This window comes from Lepidochelys olivacea (assembly GCF_965140295.1).
Source record: "Lepidochelys olivacea isolate rLepOli2 genome assembly, chromosome: 4".
Taxonomy (NCBI): Eukaryota; Metazoa; Chordata; order Testudines; family Cheloniidae; genus Lepidochelys; species Lepidochelys olivacea.
The window spans coordinates 146,397,980-146,419,019 of NC_140414.1; the positions used below are offsets into that span (position 1 = coordinate 146,397,980).

General features: G+C 45.1%; 1 protein-coding gene across 2 annotated transcripts in view; it reads right to left on the reverse strand.

Annotated features, from left to right (window-relative positions):
* Positions 1-21,040, reverse strand: part of DYSF (dysferlin) — a gene marked incomplete at its 5' end in the record, with an annotated part of 306,191 nt that overhangs the window by 61,101 nt on the left and 224,050 nt on the right. For both annotated transcript variants that reach the window (XM_084626184.1, XM_084626183.1), the window contains 2 exons: positions 1,322-1,420; positions 13,927-13,989. In XM_084626184.1, the coding sequence (XP_084482310.1) occupies positions 1,322-1,420; positions 13,927-13,989 (162 nt within the window). The remainder of the gene's footprint in view (positions 1-1,321; positions 1,421-13,926; positions 13,990-21,040) is intronic.

Sequence of the window (21,040 nt, forward strand, 5' to 3'; positions counted from 1 at the left end):
GTTATTAATTCCAGTGTAGACCTATCCTCAAGCAACAGGGCTCCCGCTGCTTCCCTATGGAGGGTTTTTCATAGCCCAAGGGATCGCACCATTCCTGGCAGGCAGGTGATGATTTCTCTGTTTTAAATTCAACGGGGGTTGTTATGATACACTCGTCACTGTGGGATTGAGGATTTCATTCATCCCTCTTGTACTAGCCTTAACAATTCCTCTCCTCCCTTGGGGTACACGCTCTCCTAGGCAGGTCATTTGTTCGGTTATAAACCAGACAGTCCTCTTTTTGGGTGGTTAGTTGTTCCCAGCCCAGTGCTGAAACAAAACCAGACATGGTTTTGTCCAATATCCGATGGGGGATGCTATTTTGAAAGCGTGCCACTGCGCCCCCACTGGTGTGACCTCACAAACACCATGCATGTGAGATCACGCCGGCGGGGGCAGGCCCATTGGTACAAGAATGACGAGTATTCTGGGAATGCATGAGTGGCCACCCCACACTCTTCTAATACTTGTAGACTGGTAGCTCCCTGCCACACCCAGCCTATAAGCCTCGACGCTGCAAACAGCTACTTGTGCATATAGCTGGTCAAAAATTGTCCAGCTGTTGAAACTGTTTTTCATCAGAAATATGGCTTTTCAACAAACAAAATTTTTCTGAACAATGTTTGTTTGCTGGAGGAAATTTGGATTTTTCACCCAAAAAAAGGGAACACCCCTAAAGAGAAATACTTCAGTTAAGGAAGGGTGCCTCAGTGCCTCATGAGACTTGTAGTTCAATCGTCTCATGTCCCCCTTCTCTTCTATGGGCTGGGCTTCCCAGCCGGACTACATCCCCCATGACCAAGGACTCCCATGATGCACTGCCACCCTTCTCCAAGAGGGGAGACTGTGCATTATGGGACATGCAGTCCGACCAGGGAGCCGGGTCCATAGAGGAGATTGGAAGCATGAGACACAGAAACTACAGCTTCCATGAGGCACCCCGGCAGCATTTCTAAATTTAAATATTTTGGTTGTCGGCCAAAATGTGGAGCACTTTAATTTTGTCCAAAAAAAGTTTTGGGTTTTTTTTGGGAGGGGGTGGGAGAGGGTCCACAACCAGCTCCACCCACGTGCTTAACTTGACACGTGGGAGTCTTGCCCCGCCCCAAGGACCCAACCCAGCTCCCGTTGAAATCAACAGCAAAACTCCCACTGATGTCAGAATCAAGTCGGGAAAAAACACCCCTCTACTGGCGCTCCCCTTTTAAAATAAATCTCACTCCACAGACAACCAGTATCGGCCAGCTGCTGCAAGGCCTCAGCCACAAGGAGATGAAGTTACCTTCATTGTGTCAAAGCCCTTCTCTAAGTAGCCGCCGCATTTCTCTCTTTCCCCTGTTGAAGCGTAGAACTTGCTCCACCAGTCGATGAACTCTTCCTCCTGGAGGAGGGGGAAAAAAATAAAGTGTCTCCCTTGGGAAACCACCCGGCGAAAACCACGCCATTTAACGTAATCGCTATGGTTGATATTCACCCCTGTGCACAGAGCCAGCACAAAACCCATGCACCCAGTGGGTGTTACATGTTCCCCTTTGGGCCTGAGCCACAGAACAGCGAGGCTGTAGCCTTGTCTGCACTAAACAGGCTCTTCTGATACAGCTCAACCAGTGTAGCTACATCAGCAGAACCCCCTGGTGAGGACGCAGTGTGTGCCAACAGACAGAGTTTTCCTGCTGGCATAGTAACACCACCTCCCCAAATGACTTTAGCTATGCCCAAAAAAGCACTCTTTTGTCAGCATCGCTGCATCCACACCTTGCCACTGTAGCTATGTTGGCGAGGGGGTGTGGTTTTTACACACTCCCGACCAGCCAAACTCAGTAGTTTGGACTTGATATGTTACAGAACCTGGCTCTTTAGCCCAAGCTGTATAGAGCCTTTCTTTTAGCTCTGAGGGTCCCTGGTTGCTGGGTCAATCCCCAGTATGGTGGCCAAGACAGAGGTTGTCAGACAACACTTAGGCATTCAGGACTCTAAGTGGTGCCTAAACCTCTCTGCACAGTGGTGAATCTCACCCCAGGAGTGGGTCAAAGATGTTCTGGAGAAGAAGCCATCAGAATTTGTTTCCAGACGGCAGCTTTTTGCCAATCTTGGTGGCCCTCCGCTGGGGATCTCCATGTAGAAGGAAGGATGGGTTATAATAATAGCCCCCAGACCAACAGGGCTACATGTCTCAGAGTGCTGAGGATATGTGCTGGGATATCTCATAAATAAAACCTACCCCCAACTCTAAGCTTAGGTTGTAAACTTTCTGGGGACAGAACTGCATTTTTGTTCTGTTTGTACAGCGCCTAGCACAAGGGGGCCAAGGTCCATGCCTGGGTCTCCTAGACACTACCGTGATCCCTTGAAACAAACCTTGACCCCAAGAAATTCCACCTCTCTCTAGACGAACGTAACAACCATGCAGATCTATACAATAAACAGAAATCACCAATCCCATAAGCTTAGACTTTTGAAAGGAATGGCAGGAGACTCAAAGCCAGTAAGGAGATTGCACCTCATCAGTTATGTAAACTGGGAGGGCTAATGGGCTTTCAGGACTGCGGATATTATTCCAAGGAGAAAGCTGGCTGTTGGGTTCAGAAAATATGTATTATTTTATTATAAGTGCACAATTTTGAAATTTATGCAAGCAAAGATGAAGGGGCTTTGACCGTGATTCATGAAACATTCCTGAAAACTAATGATGTCTTATTTTAGAAGTCCACAAAATTCCATCACACTGACCTAATGGAGGAATCATAGTAGAGGTTTATTGGATTTAGATTTTAAGCCAACAGTGCAGGCTTCAAATTGCTGTCTTGAATAGACAGTGTCTTTAATTGCAATATTACATAAATTAGCTCTGAGGCCTCTGCTGCCTCCTTTTTTTTAAGTCTTGCCTTTCATCACTCCCCTTGTTTTATTGTTTAAAAATCTACGTCCTAACCAACCTGGCTTTATTATGACATTCCACAGGTACCAAGTTACAAAGAAAGCACTTAAACTAATCTCACGACTTACCCACGGTATCTTCTGCAGCCCCAAGACAAAGCATTTGGTTAGATATTTTTGCTGATTTCTACTGATGTTACAAAAAGAAGAAGAAGGAAAGAAAAAAAGCCAGAGGAAGCAGCTGGAATGTTAATAGCGAAGGACATTAATCGTTTTGCCTGCAAATGGAAAAGCCAGTTATTGCAAAGGACCCAACACGCAAGTGACTGGCTAGGGGGATTTGATTTAATCATAAGGCAACAGCCAAAAGCACTTTAAGAGTCTTATCTGGGAAGCCAGGCTGTGTACTGATCAAAGGGCAGGACTGGGAGTCTGGGTTTCTATTTCCAGCTCGGCTACTGACTCAGCAGGGGTGGAATCCATCTCCTGGGCAGAGATCCAGCATCGGGCCAAGGAGTCACTGGAGTCGCACTTAACCCGACAGCAGACGTAAGTGGGACATTTACCATGTGCTGGGCCTCTGTCCTTGGGTACATGGCCATGGGCAAGTCATTTGGGCTGAGACTTTTCACAGCTGGATGCCTCAAGTCAGCACCATGATCCATAGACAGACACCGCAGTAAGGCCCTGATTCTGATGGAAGCTTTGCCAATGATAACAGCAAGCATCAGATCAAGCCCTGAGTGGCTTAATTTTTCAGACATGCTGAGCAGTCACGACTCCCATGGCTGCCAGGGGAATTCACTGCTTTGTGCCTCCATTTTGGCCTCCCCGATCTGTAAAATGGGAATAATCTTTACCTACCTCACAGCGATGCTCAGGGGAATTGGTTAATGTGTAAAAAGTGCTGAGATCCCTGCATAAAAGGCACTAAAGAAGAACAACACATGAATCTATTTAGCTCATCCTATTTAGCTTAACAAAGAGAAGGTCATGGGGTGACTCGATCCCAGTCTATAAATACCTACATGGGCTATTTAACAATGATATTTAACAATGGGCTTTTCAGTCTAGCAGGCAGAGGTCTAACATGATCCGATGGCTGGAAGTTGAAGCTGGACAAATTCAGACTGGACATTTTTCACAGTGAGTTTAATTAATCACTGGAACAACTTACCGAAGGTGGTGGTGGATTCTCCATCCCTGGCAATTTTTAAATCAAAAGATCTGCTCTAGTTCAGATAGGAATTAATACTGGGAAATCCCCTGGCCTGTGTTATGCAGGAGGTCAGGTTAGATTTTCACAGCGGTCCCTTCTCACTTTACAATCTAACAATCCATTTTATTTTACCAAGTGACATATCGGGAGTACTGTGATAAGGCAAAATGAAGGGTTATGTTAAAGAGAAATTAATTCACATTCTAAGAAGGTCTAATAAATAACAGCGTTTTACAAACACATGGCACTTTGCAGCAGAGGATCTCTAAGCCTTTTTGAGACTAAGGACTTGATTCAGCAAAGCGCTCAAGTATGTGCTTAATTTTAATCACAGTATTGAAGTCTATGGGATTTAAGTCTAAACTTAAATTCCTTCCTGAATCAGGGCTCAAATTCAGCCCTGTGGAAAGGGCCAGCCAAAGGCATATGTGCCCTTAAATCCTATGTAAGCCCTCAAAACAAGACTTAAAAGGGACTTAAAAGAGCACATGGTCTTTGTGCAGTCCCTCGCATAGGGGTGTGTTTCACTCTACAGATGTGAATGAGGTAAACCTCACAACCTCCTCTGAGATAGATCAGTATCATTATTAGAGCTGGTTGGATGGCTTTTTGACAGGCAGGCTAAGGGACTTGTCCAAAACCATACAGGGAGTCAGTAGTAGGGCCAGCAATACAACCCAGGAGCCTTGAGATGCAGTCCCCTGCTTTAACCATTAGACCCCACTCCTCCCTGTATGAGTACACTTAATTACGGTGCTAATAAGTAAACAGTAACGTTAAAGAGACAAAAATCAGTTCTCTGCTTTCCAACCTACCAAAGTCTAACGTCAGGTGGATGTGTTTCCCGTTACGGGGGATGGCATGTGTGAGACCTAACGCTGGATGGGAACACAGATTGTGTTAGGGCTCAGTAGGGCCAGGCCAGGCCAGATGTTGTGGCTTACTTTTAAATGATCATCCATGCAGGCAATTCTTTAACTGCTCTGTGTGAAATCCCCCCCCCCCCACACACACACACAAGAAGCTCCCATTCACTGTTAAAAGCAGTGTCACACATAGCCCTCACCCTCAAGCATCATGCAGCAGGTTACCCCTAGGCATTGAAAATCTCAGGGCTGGAGGTTACAGCCATTGCTGGGACAGGGCATGGAGGCCTATCAACCACACTGATGTCAACAGAGTTACACCAGTGATGAATCTGGCCCATGGACCAGACCCCTGATCCTAGAAGATTCCCACAGTTCCCATCACGGAGCAGCGAAGGGGCAGCCAGAAGACGGGCAGCAGCCTGTCATGTGCTCCCATCGGTTTCCCTTCTGGCTGATCACGCACCGCACACAACACAAGTGTATTGGGGCCTGTAACAGGGTGGCTGGCACCTGCTCCCTCCAGGTGTCTATGGACAGGAAGTGTCCCTTTTTATAGCCCTGCCCCCTTATCCCAGAATTCCTTGCTGTCCCAACCTCCATTCTAGGCTGCAGTCATTATAGGCCTGGGCTTCTCCTTAAAGGGCCAGCACTCTGTTACAGGGTCATTCCACCCATTCTCGTATCACCTTGGTGGATCCTTCAGGAAAATGAAGCAATGAAGTGCTGTACATGCAGCAGCACAGACCAGCAGCATGGACGTGAGGGTGCAGAATTAAAGAGGAGGAAAATCCTGCTCGTCCTTCTTCAGGCGATGAAAAAAGTGTGGCGGGAGGGTCGGAGTTGTGACATTACACGCCATATTCTTTATGGAAACATGCTTATGATATGGATATGACATAACTGAGATGTACTTTACGCAAGATGGCTCATGTAAGGTACCATTGGAAAGGTTATGGTTTACTGAATGTGATTATCCAATTTGTATGCCCTTATCATTTCTGTATCTGAAGTTAGGAATATTGACCATGTTGCTGTATTTCAGATGTGCTGTTTTGGGTGTCACCCACAACTAGTCCTTCAGGTACAATAATGAAAAAGCCAGACAGGGCTGATGGCCCATTAGGAAGAAACAAGAAGACTGAAGATATTAATCTCTCTTCTTCCTGAGAGTTCTCCTGGGACTAGCTGTGACACTGCTAGGTCAGGCGGTCCTGCCACCTGGTACTAAACTCTATCTTGGACTTCTAGTAATTTTCCACTCACAGGAGTGGGAGGTCAAGTTTGGAAACAAAAGGCTTCCCACCTTATGTAAATTCTATTTAAGGCTGGGAGGGAACGCATTCCAGACTCTCCTCCATGGACTACCCAAGGAGAAAGACTCCTGAAAGAACCTGAAGGGACAAAAGAGACTAACCTGAAGGGAAAGGCAGAGGTGAGTCCAGACTGAGACAGGGGTCCAGTCAGTAGAAAGAAATAACTAGAACTCTGAGCTACAGAAACTCTGCATCCTGCCTAATTCAACATTTAGGGTGAGAAATTACATTTTGTAACTGGTTTCTTTAGTGAATCAAGCTTAGTTTGCGTGGTTTGGTTTATTTGCTCAGTAATCTCCTTTGTTCTGTTTGCTACCGCTTTAGCCACTTGAAATCTGCCTTTTATAGTTAATAAAATTTGTTTTGTTTATTATTACACCCAGTTTCTATAATTTCTAACTGGGGGGCGGGGCAAGAAGTTGTGCATATCTTCTTCCACATTGAGGGAGGGGCCAATGTATGAGTTTGCGCGCTGCAGATTTTTCCATACAGTGCAAAACAATATACCTTTGGGTCTTCACTCCAAGGGAGGTGGGCACCTGAGTGCTGGGGCAAGTCCCTTAAGCTGAGTCTTCCCAGAGCTGATCACAGTGTCTGTGTCTTTCTGCAGAGGAGTGTGGCCTAGTCTGTGTGTGTGCTAGAGGAGGCTTAAGAGCCTGGCTCAGCAGGACAGGTGGGCTCAGTGGTATCTCAGCACATCAGGTGGCATCTTCAAGGGGTGCAACCCATCACAGGAGTCTCCTTTGACCAGCCCCCAAATTATTTACGGCTAGAGCTGCAAAATGATCATCTCTGGGAATTTCAGGCAGCATTTCTTCTTCCCCACTGTGTCATTAGTTCTCCACCTTGAATGTTTTGCTTTCTTGCCCAAATTTGGACAAAATGGATATTTGTTTGGATCTAAATAACGCAAACATTTGGCAACAGATGAGGGAAAGAACATTAGAACGGCCAGACTGGGTCAGACCAAAGGCCCATCTAGCCCAGTGTCCTGTCTTCCGACAGTGGCCAATGCCAGGTGCCCCAGAGGGAATGAACAGAACAGGGAATCATCAAGTTATCCATCCTCCGTCACCCATTCCCAGCTTCTGGCAAACACAGGCTAGGGACACCATCCCTACCTATCCTGACTAATAGCCATTGATGGACCTATCCTCCATGAATTTATCTAGTTCTTTTTTGAACCCTGTTACAGTCTTAGCCTTCACAACATCCTCTGGCAAGGAGTTCCACAAGCTGACCATGTGTTGGGTGGAAGAAATACTTCCTTTTGTTTATTTTAAACCTGCTGCCTATTAAACTTCCTTTTGTTTGTTTTAACAGCTTCTCTCCAAAAGTCAGCTAGGCCAGGGGCCCTGTGTTTACAATGTGCACTGGCGTCGGTAATTGTCCTGGTTCTGGGCCCCCCCCGCATTAGGATTGCTTTGGGCTGTGCATGTGTGCTTACAACTAGAAAAGTGGGAGGGGAAATGGAAGGCGAGAGCAGGAAAGTGGCTTTTCTGAGGACACACACCACGAAAGCGATAGAGCCAGAAACAGAGCCCTGACGACCACTGCTGTGCCTGCTCCGTTGGACCACCCGGCTTGGATGGAGTTTGTGAGGCTGCACAGAAGCATAAAGCCCCCAGGCTCACACATCGCACTGACCGCTTACATGTCATAATACGTCCCCTCAGAAACTTGACTGCCGTTGCCTGCTCTACAAACCGATCCAGAGCGTCAGAGCCTCTGCAGCGTTTCCCTCCAGATTCCATTATTCTCTAGCGCCGCTTCACGTCCTCTGCCAGAGTGGCACAATGGACCGGGATGTGCACAATGCTCGAGGGAGCGACCGCAGGAATGCGGAGAGGGAGGGCTGGACTTTGTTTCAGAGCGGGATATCAGCTATCAGTTTCAGCTGTAGATATCCGATCCCGACAGCTCGTCCAGCTAATAGTAACAGGATAAGCCGTAAAATATGTGCTCTGATTTGGAAGTAGCAAACACAGCAAATAACCAATTATTCCAAATAGTTTACAGATTTAAACTCTTCTTTTTTTTGGCCCATGTTCTCCTCACTAGCTTGTCATTGGATGAGTTATTTGTATTTGTTACAACTAATGACACAACTAGCCAACAAAATAAAAAGCCTTGTAATGATTTGGGCAAATAGCGTAGGATTGCTCCTTCTGCTCCAAATTATCATGATTATTTTATATTACAGTAGCGCTTAGAGGCCCCAACCAAGTTCAGCATCGCACTGTGGTAGGCGCATAGTGAGAGACAGTGTGGCCCCAAACACCTTACAATCTAAACAGACCAAGGTGGGCAGAAAGGAAGCAGTGTCAGGTCCATTCTACAGATGGGGATGCAAGGCACAGAGAGACTATGGGTATGTCTACACAACTGCTGGGAGGTGTGACTCCCGGTTCGCATAGCCGTACACGTGCTAGCACCTGCAAATAGCAGGGTGGTCACAGCAGCGCGAGTCCATCAGAGACTCTAGGCACATATTTGGTTGCCTAGCCTGAGCCACTGCAGCCAAACTGTTATTTTTAGGCCCCAGCATATATACATCTCATGGGAATCATGCTTCCCAGCTGCAGTATAGATGTACCTGGAGATCAAACAGGCAGTGTGTGAAAGAGGCAGGATCTGAACTCAGATCTCCTGAATCCCAATCCAGTGCCTTATCCACAAAACCACCCTTCCTCTCAATCTGACCCCCCTCTGGATACATGTTCTTTAAAGCTCACCTCTATATAAATCCATGGTACGCCCACATTTTGAATACTGAGTGCAGATGTGGTCGCCCCATCTCAAAAAAGATATATTAGAATTGGAAAAGGTTCAAAAAAGGGCAACAAAAATTATTAGGGATCTGGAACGGCTTCCATATGAGGAGAAATTAATAAGACTGGGACTTTTCAGCTTGGAAAAGAGACAACTAAGGGGGGATATGATTGAGGTCTATAAAATCATGACTGGTGTGGAGAAAGTAAATAAGGTAGTGTTATTTACTCCTTCTCATAACACAAGAACTAGGGGTTACCAAATGAAATTAATAAGCAGCAGGTTTAAAACAAACAAAAGGAAGTATTTCTTCACCCAACACACAGTCAACCTGTGGAACTCCTTGCCAGGGGATGTTGTGAAGGCCAAGACTATAACTGGGTTAAAAAAAGAACTAGATACATTCATACATCAATGGCTATTAGCCAGGATGGGCAGGGATGGTGTCCCTAGCCTCTGTTTGCCAGAAGCTCGGAATGGGCAACAGGGGATAGATCCCCTGTTCTGTTCATTCCCTCTGGGGCACCTGGCATTAGCCACTGTCAAAAGATCGGATACTGGGCTACATGGACCTTTGGTCTGACCGACTATGGCCATTCTTATGTTCTTATGAGTTTCCTTGTGGGCCTCACTTTTCACTCACCTACGTCAGTGCAAACTGGGATAACTCCACTGAAGTCAATAGAGCTCTACCGGTGCCAAAATGGTGTGAATGGAGAACCAGGCCCATTCAAGAAAACAAACAAATGCTCTTCTCTCCTGGTCCAATCCTGCAAGGTGCATGGGGGAGAATTTAAGGCTCAAATGGAAACTGGAGACTTTCAGTGAGAATCAGGTACCTAGCTACCTTTTGTGCCTTTGACCTCCTTCCCCTCAGCACCCCACACAGAAATCAGCGAGAGGGAACAGGGCTCAGGATTGTTGACAATGAAAGGAAAGAGTTGTTTAGTGTATTAGGAGAGTGTGTCTGTGAATTAAGAGCCAACAGGCATTTCCAAAGGGATTAGCAGCCCCTGACATTTTACACTAGATGACAATTCATAGACTGTATGGCCAGAAGGACCCACTATGATCATCTGATCTGACCTCCTGCATAGCACAGCCCAGAGAATTTCACCGAGGGATTCCTGCACCCAGCCCATCACTTCTGTATCTTCCTAATGGGGGAAATTCACTGCTGCACAGCACAGACGAGCACACGGACTCTCAATCAATCAAATCCTATTCTGAGGGGTTAAGTGGCGCACAGGCTCCCAGCACAGCTGGGAATTTCACCATGCTGGTGTGAGGACTCATAAAGAGCAAGCATTGAAATGAACAGTGGTCAAAAGCTACTGGATTGTAAAATTTGCTACTTTCTCTGCTAGTTAGTTGCAAAAATGATCCAGTCAAGGAACAGAAGCAATAGTACAACAACTAGCCAAAACAGCACAAGTCGCAAGACTTTAAGATCTTTGGGGCAGAAACTGTGTCTACCAACAAGGTCTGTACAGCCCCTTGCACAATGGGGTCTCAGTCACGGTTGGGGTGTTTCTGGGCACTGTTGAAGTACTACTAATAATTGAAAATAATAATAATTACGTGAATATCTGCAATGAACACTTACAGATATCAGAGTCTTCAATGGCAAAATTTACATATAACTGCAAACAACAAATACATCTGAGAATTTCACCAGGCAAAGGTTGAAATATTGGATTTTCCTGAGGGATGAGGATTACCATTATGGAGGGGCTAGTTGCAGCTCCATAGTGAAGGTCGAACTGAGCGGTGCACTAACCGAAGGCTGAATCCCTGCCTTACATATGAAAAATACAGAATATCCAGCCCCCAAACATCCAGCACTTATCTTTGAATACATAATTAATGTTCTGAGATATTACAAATAAACCTAACTAGTTTAGCAAATAAAATTTTTAAATGGGCCCTTTAACAAATTTTGCATCTCCCCTTTGTCCCTAATTATCTTAATAACTGAATAACACAGACTCTTCAAACTTTCTGTGTAGTTAAAATTCACTGAAATCTTGTGTGCACACACTATGCTTGAAGAAATTAAATTGTAATTAAGCTAAGTTACTACTGATTGTTGTATGCAACTTGATTTATTTGAGCATAAGCTTTCGTGAGCTACAGCTCACTTCATCGGATGCATTCAAGTACTCCTTTCTTTTTGTATGTAACTGTTATGCTTTATACAGCCTATGGATAGGACCAAGTCCACAGCTCGTGAAGCTATTAAGTGGACCCATTGAGACATCACTTTTCCTCTACAACTAATCTGCATACAACGGTTCTATTGGTTGCAGTGTATTAAGAGTAGGCTGGAGATAGGGACACAGCTGTCAAGTGTTCTCATTGGTAGATTACTTGGTCTAGCCCCATCACTGCATTTTAAATGTTCCATAGCCACATGCTAGCTTGGGCATTCTTCTCAGAAAGACTCCGCTGCAGGGAGAACAGAGGAACAATGTACCAAGGGTCATGGTGGATTCTCCATCACTGACAATTTTTTCTTCCTAAAAGCTGCTCTAGGAATAATTTTGCGGCAGGCCTCTGGCCTGTGCTATATAGGAGGTTCGACTAGATGATCAGAATGGACTTGGGATCTATGAATCTGTTAACTCAAGGTAAAAACCCCATGTGGACATGCCCGAAGATGTGGGTACACTAGTCTTAAACCTTGGATTGCCACTGGTGGCAAATCCACAGCCTCCTGTCTCATCTTGTCTCACTGTCCTCCAGGACCACGGGGCCAAATCCAGACCCAGTGAGATCTGGTGGGACCCTGTGGACTTCAGAAGCATTGTGTGTGTGGAATTTTTGGCCATAAAAGTTTTTCCAAATATTTAACCTAAAATTTTCCAGCTGCAACCTCTACGCCCAATTCCAAAGCAACAAAAGGACCTGTTTTTTGTGCAAAGATCCTTAGCAATAAACAACAGGGAGACATGGAGGGTCAAATACATGGGGTGTGAGTGGTGCAGCTTTGAAAACAGAATGGATTCCAAGGTTTTCCCTGAGAGGCGTCAGCAGGGCTTTAGATCGTGAGGTTTATTATATTTAATCACATTCTTATAGGGTTCCAGCACACAGCACTGGAATTGGTTTATTGCAGCCCAATATTCTGTGGCTTTTATTTTAAATTAATGACTTGCAGCTTTTTTTTCTTTTCAAAATTTTACTTGAACTAAAGCGAAAACATATTCACCTAAATTAAAGATGTTGATGAACGGGGGAGGGAAAAGACTATTTATGGACCTTTGTTTCCATATTCTAAATCCTAGCAAAGCCACTCATTCTTCTTTCTGCCTGGAGAAAGGAAACCACTTTGGGGAAAAGATACGTTTTCCAGGCATAAAAAATATATTGGGTTTTAAAGGTAAATGTGTTTATTCAACAGGACAGATGGGTCTGTTTAAAGGAGATGAGAACACAATGTACATGACACATTGGACCATATCTGTGTAGATGCCACTGCGGGCTTTTTACATGCAAAAAGCCGCAGCAGCAAGAACCTACAATGCAACAAATGGAACATACTCCATCAACTACCTGTTCAGTACAGCCTGCGGAAGCCCATCTCGGTCTCTTTTAGCAGTAGAATTTGAACCTAGCCTTACCAAATCCAAGGGGATTTATTGTGCCTAATCCCAGAGAAACACAAAGTTTAGATACAGACTCAGATCTGAATGTCTTCAAAGGCTTTGGCTTTGGGATTGGGTTTGGCCCTTCTTTGTTGTATACATGAACACATATCGAATCAGGTGAGGGCAGTGTTGGTCGGGAGGAATTACTTGGATTTATTAGGGAAATGGAAAGCAATGCAGCTAAATTCTGACTTCAGGGGTGCATGGGAAACTCTTGTTGACTTAAATGGAAGCAGAAATTGTCCTATAGTTTATGGGTCAAATTCAACCATGGTCTAAGCAAGTGGAATTTTTCCCTGACATAGAACAGAACCACTGCAGGTCTACAAAGCTACACCTTGTGGCTATCGACACAGATCAAGGGACAAAATTTTATCACCCTGTCTGGCAACAAAAACTATGCAAACTTTTGATTTTGCAAAAAATTCAAGGTGGGAACAAGATACTGCACTTTGTTACAAATGGGCAAGAGACGGAATGATTTGACACCAACTGTGGGCCTTCCCTCCAGACAGCTCTAGCCTTCATAGCACTCCTCTAGACCCAGGGGACCAAGATTGCCCTGAAAATCCATCTATAGGCTGCTGCCTTCAAAGCACTTAGGCTGAAAATCTGTCCAGTGCAGTGGACTAGCACCACTTGTCTCTACATGGCTTATGTCCCACTTAAGACCAATGCTGAGGGCTTAAATGGTGCCTAGGTCTCCTATTAGTCCCCTGAACAGGGATGGGTTTCACCCTGAATACGTTTTTTTTAGCTCTTCCCACAAATGATGAGAAAACATACCACTTTGACAAATGAACTGGGTAAATAAGATCTAGAGCATCACGAACTGCCATGCAGGATCTGGATAATTTCCACCTAATCCCACATCTTGGACTCAAACCCATATCCCTTCTTCTTCACAAGGCCAGCCCTCCAGAACATGCATAGCTGGGCACTTACAATCGGAATAGGAGGGAGGATACTTTCTGGTTGTCCTCCCCAACCCCACCTTGGTTTCTTTGACTTTAAGGGAAATGATTGACCAAAGACAAACATGCCCACAAACTGTCACTGTTCTAGCAGATCAGAAGAATCTTTTACCAAAAGCCCTGGTCCAATTTTTGAAGATTTTTTTTTAAATGATAGTCTTTATGAAAACCAGGCAACCCACTTAAGTAAGTTAGAAATGAAGCAATACATACATGGAGATCGGCCCAAGAAGCTGGCATGTTAATTAGAGCGGAGCTGGTCATGCCCTCTGCAAGCTACAAATTAAAATGACTGGTTAGCAATGGGGTTAGGGAAACACAGTTCAACAAAACGACAAAAGCAAATTTTAGAACAAAATTAAGGAATCAAAACAATGCAAAAGCCTTCCAAATAACAGAGCCACATTCTCCCAAGACTGGACTCTGCCAGCGTGAGGGGAGGATATGGGCCATGATCTGTAATCATTTCCATAGCTATTTTTAGGATAAGCTAAAATGTTCAGGAAAATCCAAATCTGAGGAAAACAGAAGGGTTTGTGGGGGTTGGGGTTGGGCAGTGTTAAGTGAATTTAGTGTTGGGGAAAAGAGACAGATTAACAGTCCTGGAGACTGGAAGTTTCTGCACATGGATCAGGGACAGCATAGACAATTGCAGGCCAAGTTTCCCTGGTGTTGCCTTACCAATGTGCCTTCCTTGTCTTCACTAGGAAAATCAGAGTACGGCCCAGAGGAGCGTGATGAACACTTGTCAAGCACAACTTTGCTGTCAGTGTGGATGGGGACTGGTCAGGTCTCTGGTCACCACCAGGGTGCCTCCAAAGAAGTGTTTTTTTACCCACAAAAGCTTATGCCCAAATAAATCTGTTAGCCTTTAAGGTGCCACCAGACTCCTTGTTGTTTTTATGGCTACAGACTAACACAGCTACCCCCTGATAGAGGACTGGTCTGTTCTCCTGACCAGCTAACACAGGGCTCAGTTCCTGTCTATGCTGAGAGCTGAGTTGTTGTTAACATCATGTTAGTTAACACGACCTCTTGAGGTAACACGACACCTAAAGTTCTAGCACAGATGAGCCTGAGTGTGAGGGACAACGTTCGGTCTCCAAGGCCCAGTATCCTTGGCTTCTCTACCAAGATTGGGGGTCCGTAGTAGCGGGGTTTTGTATGACTGTCCACTGGAAACTGCACTGAGACTCATGCTACGTAGAAGCTATGAACGAGGCTGGAAATTGTTATAAATATTGTCTCACGCATGAAAAAAGATGACAGCTCACCCTGTCAACACAGAAAACCAGGGGTGCTGAAACAATTTTTATAGTGGGGGTGCTGAGAGCCATTGAACCAAACTGTAAATCCTATATATGATGGAAATCACTTCAAGTCATGGGGTGTGGCAGCACCCCCAGGACCCCTACTTCCAGCATGTATGCACAGAATCTGAAATGAAATGAGCTACATTCACTGCTGAGGCCAATGGTGTCAGCAGGAATAAATCAAGCCCAAGGTGTTTTAGCACAGGCGATTAGGAAACTCATGAGCCAGATCTGTTCTAAACAAGCACTGAATGGAGCTGCTTATCCTTGGCCAACAAACAGCTGTCCGGTTGGTTGTTTAGATTGTCTCTTCTCCACCATAAATAATGCAGCAGGCTGAAACTGGACCAACATCTCAAAAGGAGGAAATGTCTGAACTGCACGTTTCTTTTGGGGGTGAGAAATGGTGGGACAAACAATGGGAGACGCTCACCAAGAAACAATGTATTGACGTGAACATCAAGCTGAACTTGACAAATTTCCCATCAAGCTCATGGTTTAAAGTATATTTCAATCCAGTTACATATTGTTGCCAATGGCCCCTCACTGTCCATGGAGTGAAGCATCCAGGGTGCTATAAAGGGGGGAAGATTGTAATAACTGCAACACATTGCGTGAGGCTGATTCTAGAGCCAGACTCTAAAGTGGAATCCCACTATCTGGGCTCAAGCCACAAAATTTAGATCCAAACCCAGGTTTCCAGGGCATCTGCAGCAGTTCAGGATCCAGGGGTCTGGCACAAAGAGGGAGCCCATCCCCTGGTTCTCAACTGGAAAATCACCAATGCTGTGAGCAGGGACTCAGATTTGGGCTTTGATTTCAGCCCACCTCCCACGAGCACCCTGCAGGTTTATGGCAGATAAAACTCAGATTGGGAGCCTTGTGATCTGTTACCCATCAGCTCCACCAGGGTCGCCAAGATTCTCTTTCCCACTTGGCTGGGCTGGTGGTCGGAGCACGTCTCAGCTGAAAAGCAACATGGAGCTCAGATTTCCAAACGTGCTCAGTGCCCACACTGGGGGGGGGGGCATATTTCAGCTCCCATTGAGGGACCTTAGGTGACTTTTAAAAGAGCCCATTGAGAACGAGACTGCTGGGGGCTGGAAATATGGCTGCTCTACCAGGTGCCTAAATGGACACTGGGCTCTTCTGGAAAACTTGGCTGACAAATGTGGGTGTTGAGTCCTTGTCAAAGTTCAGGCCCATGAGCATCTGCCAGAAGGGTTTAGTGTAACTGGGCACCAAGGTGTCATTTAGGAACCCTGCAAAAGGGTGCTGGAGAGCCTGGGTGCAGTAGAGTTTCCTTCTTGTGGGTCTCAGGCAGTACATTTCTTGCTCTACGTTATTACCCATGACATTTCTATTGCATTATGTACACAGTAACAATGGGCACATTCTGCACACATTTTTTTAAAACAAACTTACCATCCCACACCTGTTAGAGACAAGGGTGCACCTCAGCTCGGTGGCATCAGAGGCCGTGTTTTAAAATAAAAAGACAACCATGTGATCCTGTTCCCAAATTACACTAATCTGATGTGCTAGGAACCAAAACCAGACTTGGAAAGAAGTGGAGCAAATGGCTTAGAGACACGCCGAGGAATACACAATGCTCTCAAGACGAGGGGGAAAATAACCTTTTCCCTTGCTTCAGACACAATCGGACAATCAGTACAGAGCAATGCTGGCATCCACTCCCCTCCACATGTGTGTGCAAGCATGAGGCAGACGGGGAGTCCATACATGGCTGGGTAAAGTTTCCATTTGCCAAAGACAAGACAGAAAAATGCCCAAAGCAGTTTGGGACCTGATTGCTTGAGAGATCACTTCTCCCACACATGGCACACTGCTCATTGTAACCACTGGGGGTGCCTGAGCTGAAGGCCTAAAGGCGATTATGACTCATATGGCAGTATAGCTAAAGGCCCTAACACAAGATCTGGGCCCCACTCCAGGTCACAGGTGGGGACAGAACCCAGGTTTTGCCTGACTCTCTGTCTGTTGCACCATGCTTCCTCCCAATGCTTCAGATGGGAGGGGACAGCTGGCAGGGTGATCTCCAGGAGGAGCCCCCCGCTTTGGAACTCATCCCCACTCCTTCTTCTGAACTTGCCCATATCTGTGGAGCTAGAGGTTACGCTGCAATGCCCATCTTCACAGAAGGGTCCCATGGTTCTCTCGGTTTACTGGACCACCTGAGAGAACAGAAAATTATACCCCAGCTATAGAATTCTATAGGATAGTCAAACACCCTACAGAAAGGTTAGAGAGAGACGGCGGGTGAGGTATTGGACCAACCTCTATTAGTGAGACAAGCTTTCGAGCCACCCAGAGCTCTTCTTCAGGTCTGGGAAAGGTACTGAGAGTGTATTTACTGATAGCGTTGTGTTTAGCTATGACATTCTCAGTACCTTTGCCAGACCCGAGGAAGAGCTCTGTGTGGTCTGAAAGCTTGTCTTTCTCACCAACAGATGTTGGTCCAATAAATGATAATACTTCACCCACCTCGTCTCTCTAATAACCTGGGACCAGCACAGCTACACCTGCACTGCACACAACTACAGAAAGGCTGTCATTTTCTATTAAATTCGATAGGACTAGAATTGTTTCCATAGTCCTTTATTTGTTTCACACAAATAAAATTCCACAGGACTTTTGCATAACAGTCTCAATTTTCATGGGCTTTTTGGGGTGAGAATGGAAAGCTCGGTTGGCTGTCGGGAGATTTTTATTATTATTTTCTGGGAGTATGGCTGGGCTTCTGGATCTGGGGTGATTTCAGTCACGTATTTTTTTTATTTGATTTGATTTATTAACAGATCCATTCTTTTACAACAGAAATCTTATAACACTTGTTTTACAACTTAAATAGAAATAACATAGTATATACACAAATACACAATTATAAATTGGCCTATGGGAGTCCCTAAAGCTGAACTGATGAGACCTTTCATTATCTCATGTTCAGGTCCAAACTTCTGTTTTTCTTACCTTTATATGCATAACCTGTTCATTAGTTGTCCTATCAAAATTCTACACAATATTAAGCTTTTCTCCTTTTTCCTCCTATTTTCTTTGTCTTACTATCTTAATTTTGAGTTTCATTATTGTTGAAGGGATTTCTCTCTCCCATAGTATTCAAAGAAAGTTCTCAAACTATCCAATTTGCTGACAGCGATTCCTCCAGCAAACTCCAAAAAGTTCCACCAGATTTCTCAGTACAGGAGTTAGCTTTTTTTCTTTCTCCTTTGTAAAACTCTGACTTGATGAGTTAATTTTTCTAGTACCAGAATTTCCCACACTTTTTGATACCAGACAATACATTTAGGGGAGTAACTCCTCTTCCACCATCTTGCTATGGTAATTCTAGCAGCAATCAGGAGATGAGTGATCAATTCCTTAGGGCTTTTATAAGATGCAGAGTTTTTAGGACAATTTAACAAAAACACTAAGGGGTTAACTGACAGCTGACACCATTATCTCCTGTATGGAGTCCCCAACAGCTTTCCAAAATGTCTTAATTTTGGGGCAGGCCCACCATGTATGCTCCCATTTTACTACATCATCTCCAGCATTTTGCCCACCCTGTTCCATAAATTTCTTTAACTTTAAGGGGAGTTGGGTGCCTTTGATAAAGAATTTTAATGTCATTTTCTTTTTATTGACATGTTTATTGAAATAGACAGAGAATCGCTCCATATGTTCTCCCGTTCCTCAATTTCAGTGTCTATGCATACCTCAACTTTCCATCTTTTCATGAACATAGTTATTTCCTGTGGGTAACAGTGATTACTTTGTTAGGCGTGGAGATAAGCCTTTGAGTTTCATGGATGTAGTGAGTAGTTTCTCAAATGCTATCAATTTTCAGCTTAGGTTTGCCTTTTTTGGGGGGTGGGGTGAAAATGTCTCAACAGTATTGATATGCTGGAATGTTGATGTCTTTTGCAAGGTGTAGTTCAACGGAGTGTGTTTTTGATTCTTGTAAGACGTGCCTAGAGCACTGGCAAGTACTTTTTTCCTTTGCTGGTTGTATGAAATTGAAGTGAATAAATATATGGTTTAATTTCTTTTTACATATATATAAATTAAAACTCTAAGCTACTCCCTGCTCAGGGTTCTTTGAGGCACACCCATATTCTCTGCATATGTCTTCTAGAGACTGATAGATCTTTGGGGCCAGAATCGTCTTAATTTGTGGACCTTGTGCACACAGTCAGTACTAAAATAATAATAGTAATTGTCCTCCCAGTTTTGCTCTTCATTAAAATAGACATTCAGGAGCAATAAACAAAAAGGTAAAAACACAGGAATGGAAAGTGCTAGAAAAACACGAAAGATTTACTTTTACAGCTCCCAAAGCAAAAGCAAAACAAAAGTGTTTGTGCTCTGTGAATGTCAAAATGCTTTACAGGGGACGGCAAATATCATCATTGCTGTTTTACAAGTGGAGAAACCTATAGCATCGAGAGGTGAAGTGATTTGCCCTGGTTACTGGCACAGCCAGGGCAAGAATCCAGCTCCCTCATTGGCCAGGCCAAAGCTCTATGTACCAACCTATACAGATTATAACGCCTGTACAGACGGTATTCGTGAAATATGGGCATGTGCTATGTAGTCCATCATTCCCCGAGCCTCATAGACAGGGAAGTTGTCAGGTTAAAAGAAAAAGATGAAAGAAAAACAACGTATTGGTATGTTTTGGACATTTTGTGCCAAATTCTCATAGATTCAAGGCCAGAAAGGACCATAATCAGATGAAGTCTGACCTCCTGTGTAGCCAAGGCCTTCAGTGGTGCATTAACCCGGCCACACAGCTGTCTAGACAAGGATTTAAAGGTTAACACATGTTGACTAACTCCTTCTAAAAGTCTAACGTTGACAGAGCACATTCCCTTTACTGCTGCTAAGCTGGTCACGTTAAGCACATGCTAAGCTGGACAAGCCTCTTGCTGTGCACATGTGATCAATTGCACGTGATATATTAGAAGCCAACGATGAAAATCTGGCCCATGGAACCCAAAGACGGGACTGCGGCTGGAGAACCACTCAAAAAGGAGTAACTACCCAGCTCCAATGTCACGTGGCACTAGTCATCATCCCAGATGTCTTGCGATCAGGGTTCAGACAAGGGCGCAGCTCTAGTGGCACTAAAAGACGACCTCCTGGCCACAGACACAGGTCAGATCCCCAGGCTCGCACTGCCGGACCTCGCTGCAGCCTTTGACAGAGTGAACCAGATAGTACTGCCAACCCGCCCAACACGATATAGCGAGAGCAGATGGCGCAGCACTGCAGGGGCTCCAGTCGTCCCTCTCCAGCAGAACTCAGAGTGATGATGAGCTACTTCTCCTCCTCTTTGAAGGCCTGGGACCTGCTGGGCCCCACAGGGATCCGGACTAGCCTTGCATCTCTTCGGTATCTACATGAGACCTCTGGGAGAGGGAATGAGATGACCCCTGCCCCCAGATTTAGCGGCTGATGAAATTCAGCTATGCATCTCACGCTCACTCACTGCCACTGCTAACAAGTCCGATTGTCTATAGGAAATTAACTCTTGGATGAAGAGCAGCTGGCTCAAGCTGAACCCAGGCAAGACCCAAGTGATGCTGCTCGGTTGGGGGAAACGTTCTGAAGAGCTGGCGAAGACATTGTCTCCACCTTCCATCGAAGGCTTCCAGCCCCCATTTGTTAAAAGGCTGCAAAGCCTTGTGGCTCTATTTGACACCTCGCTAAGCCCGGATGATCAAGGATCATCAGTTTCCAAAAAATGCCTTCTTTCACCTCCAGCTCACCTGGAAACTTCCTCCCTTCCCCTCAACAAGGAGCAGGCCCCAGTGATCCCTGCGTTCATCAGTTGCAGACTGCATTACTGTAACTACCTGTGTCTGAAGCTGCAGGTGAAAATGATTCCCAGGCTCTAGCTGGTACAGAATGCAATGCCCACTTTCTCCATGGCTCAGGCTATGGTAAACACATCACACCCACCCTCAAGACCCTGCACTGGCTCCCTGTCA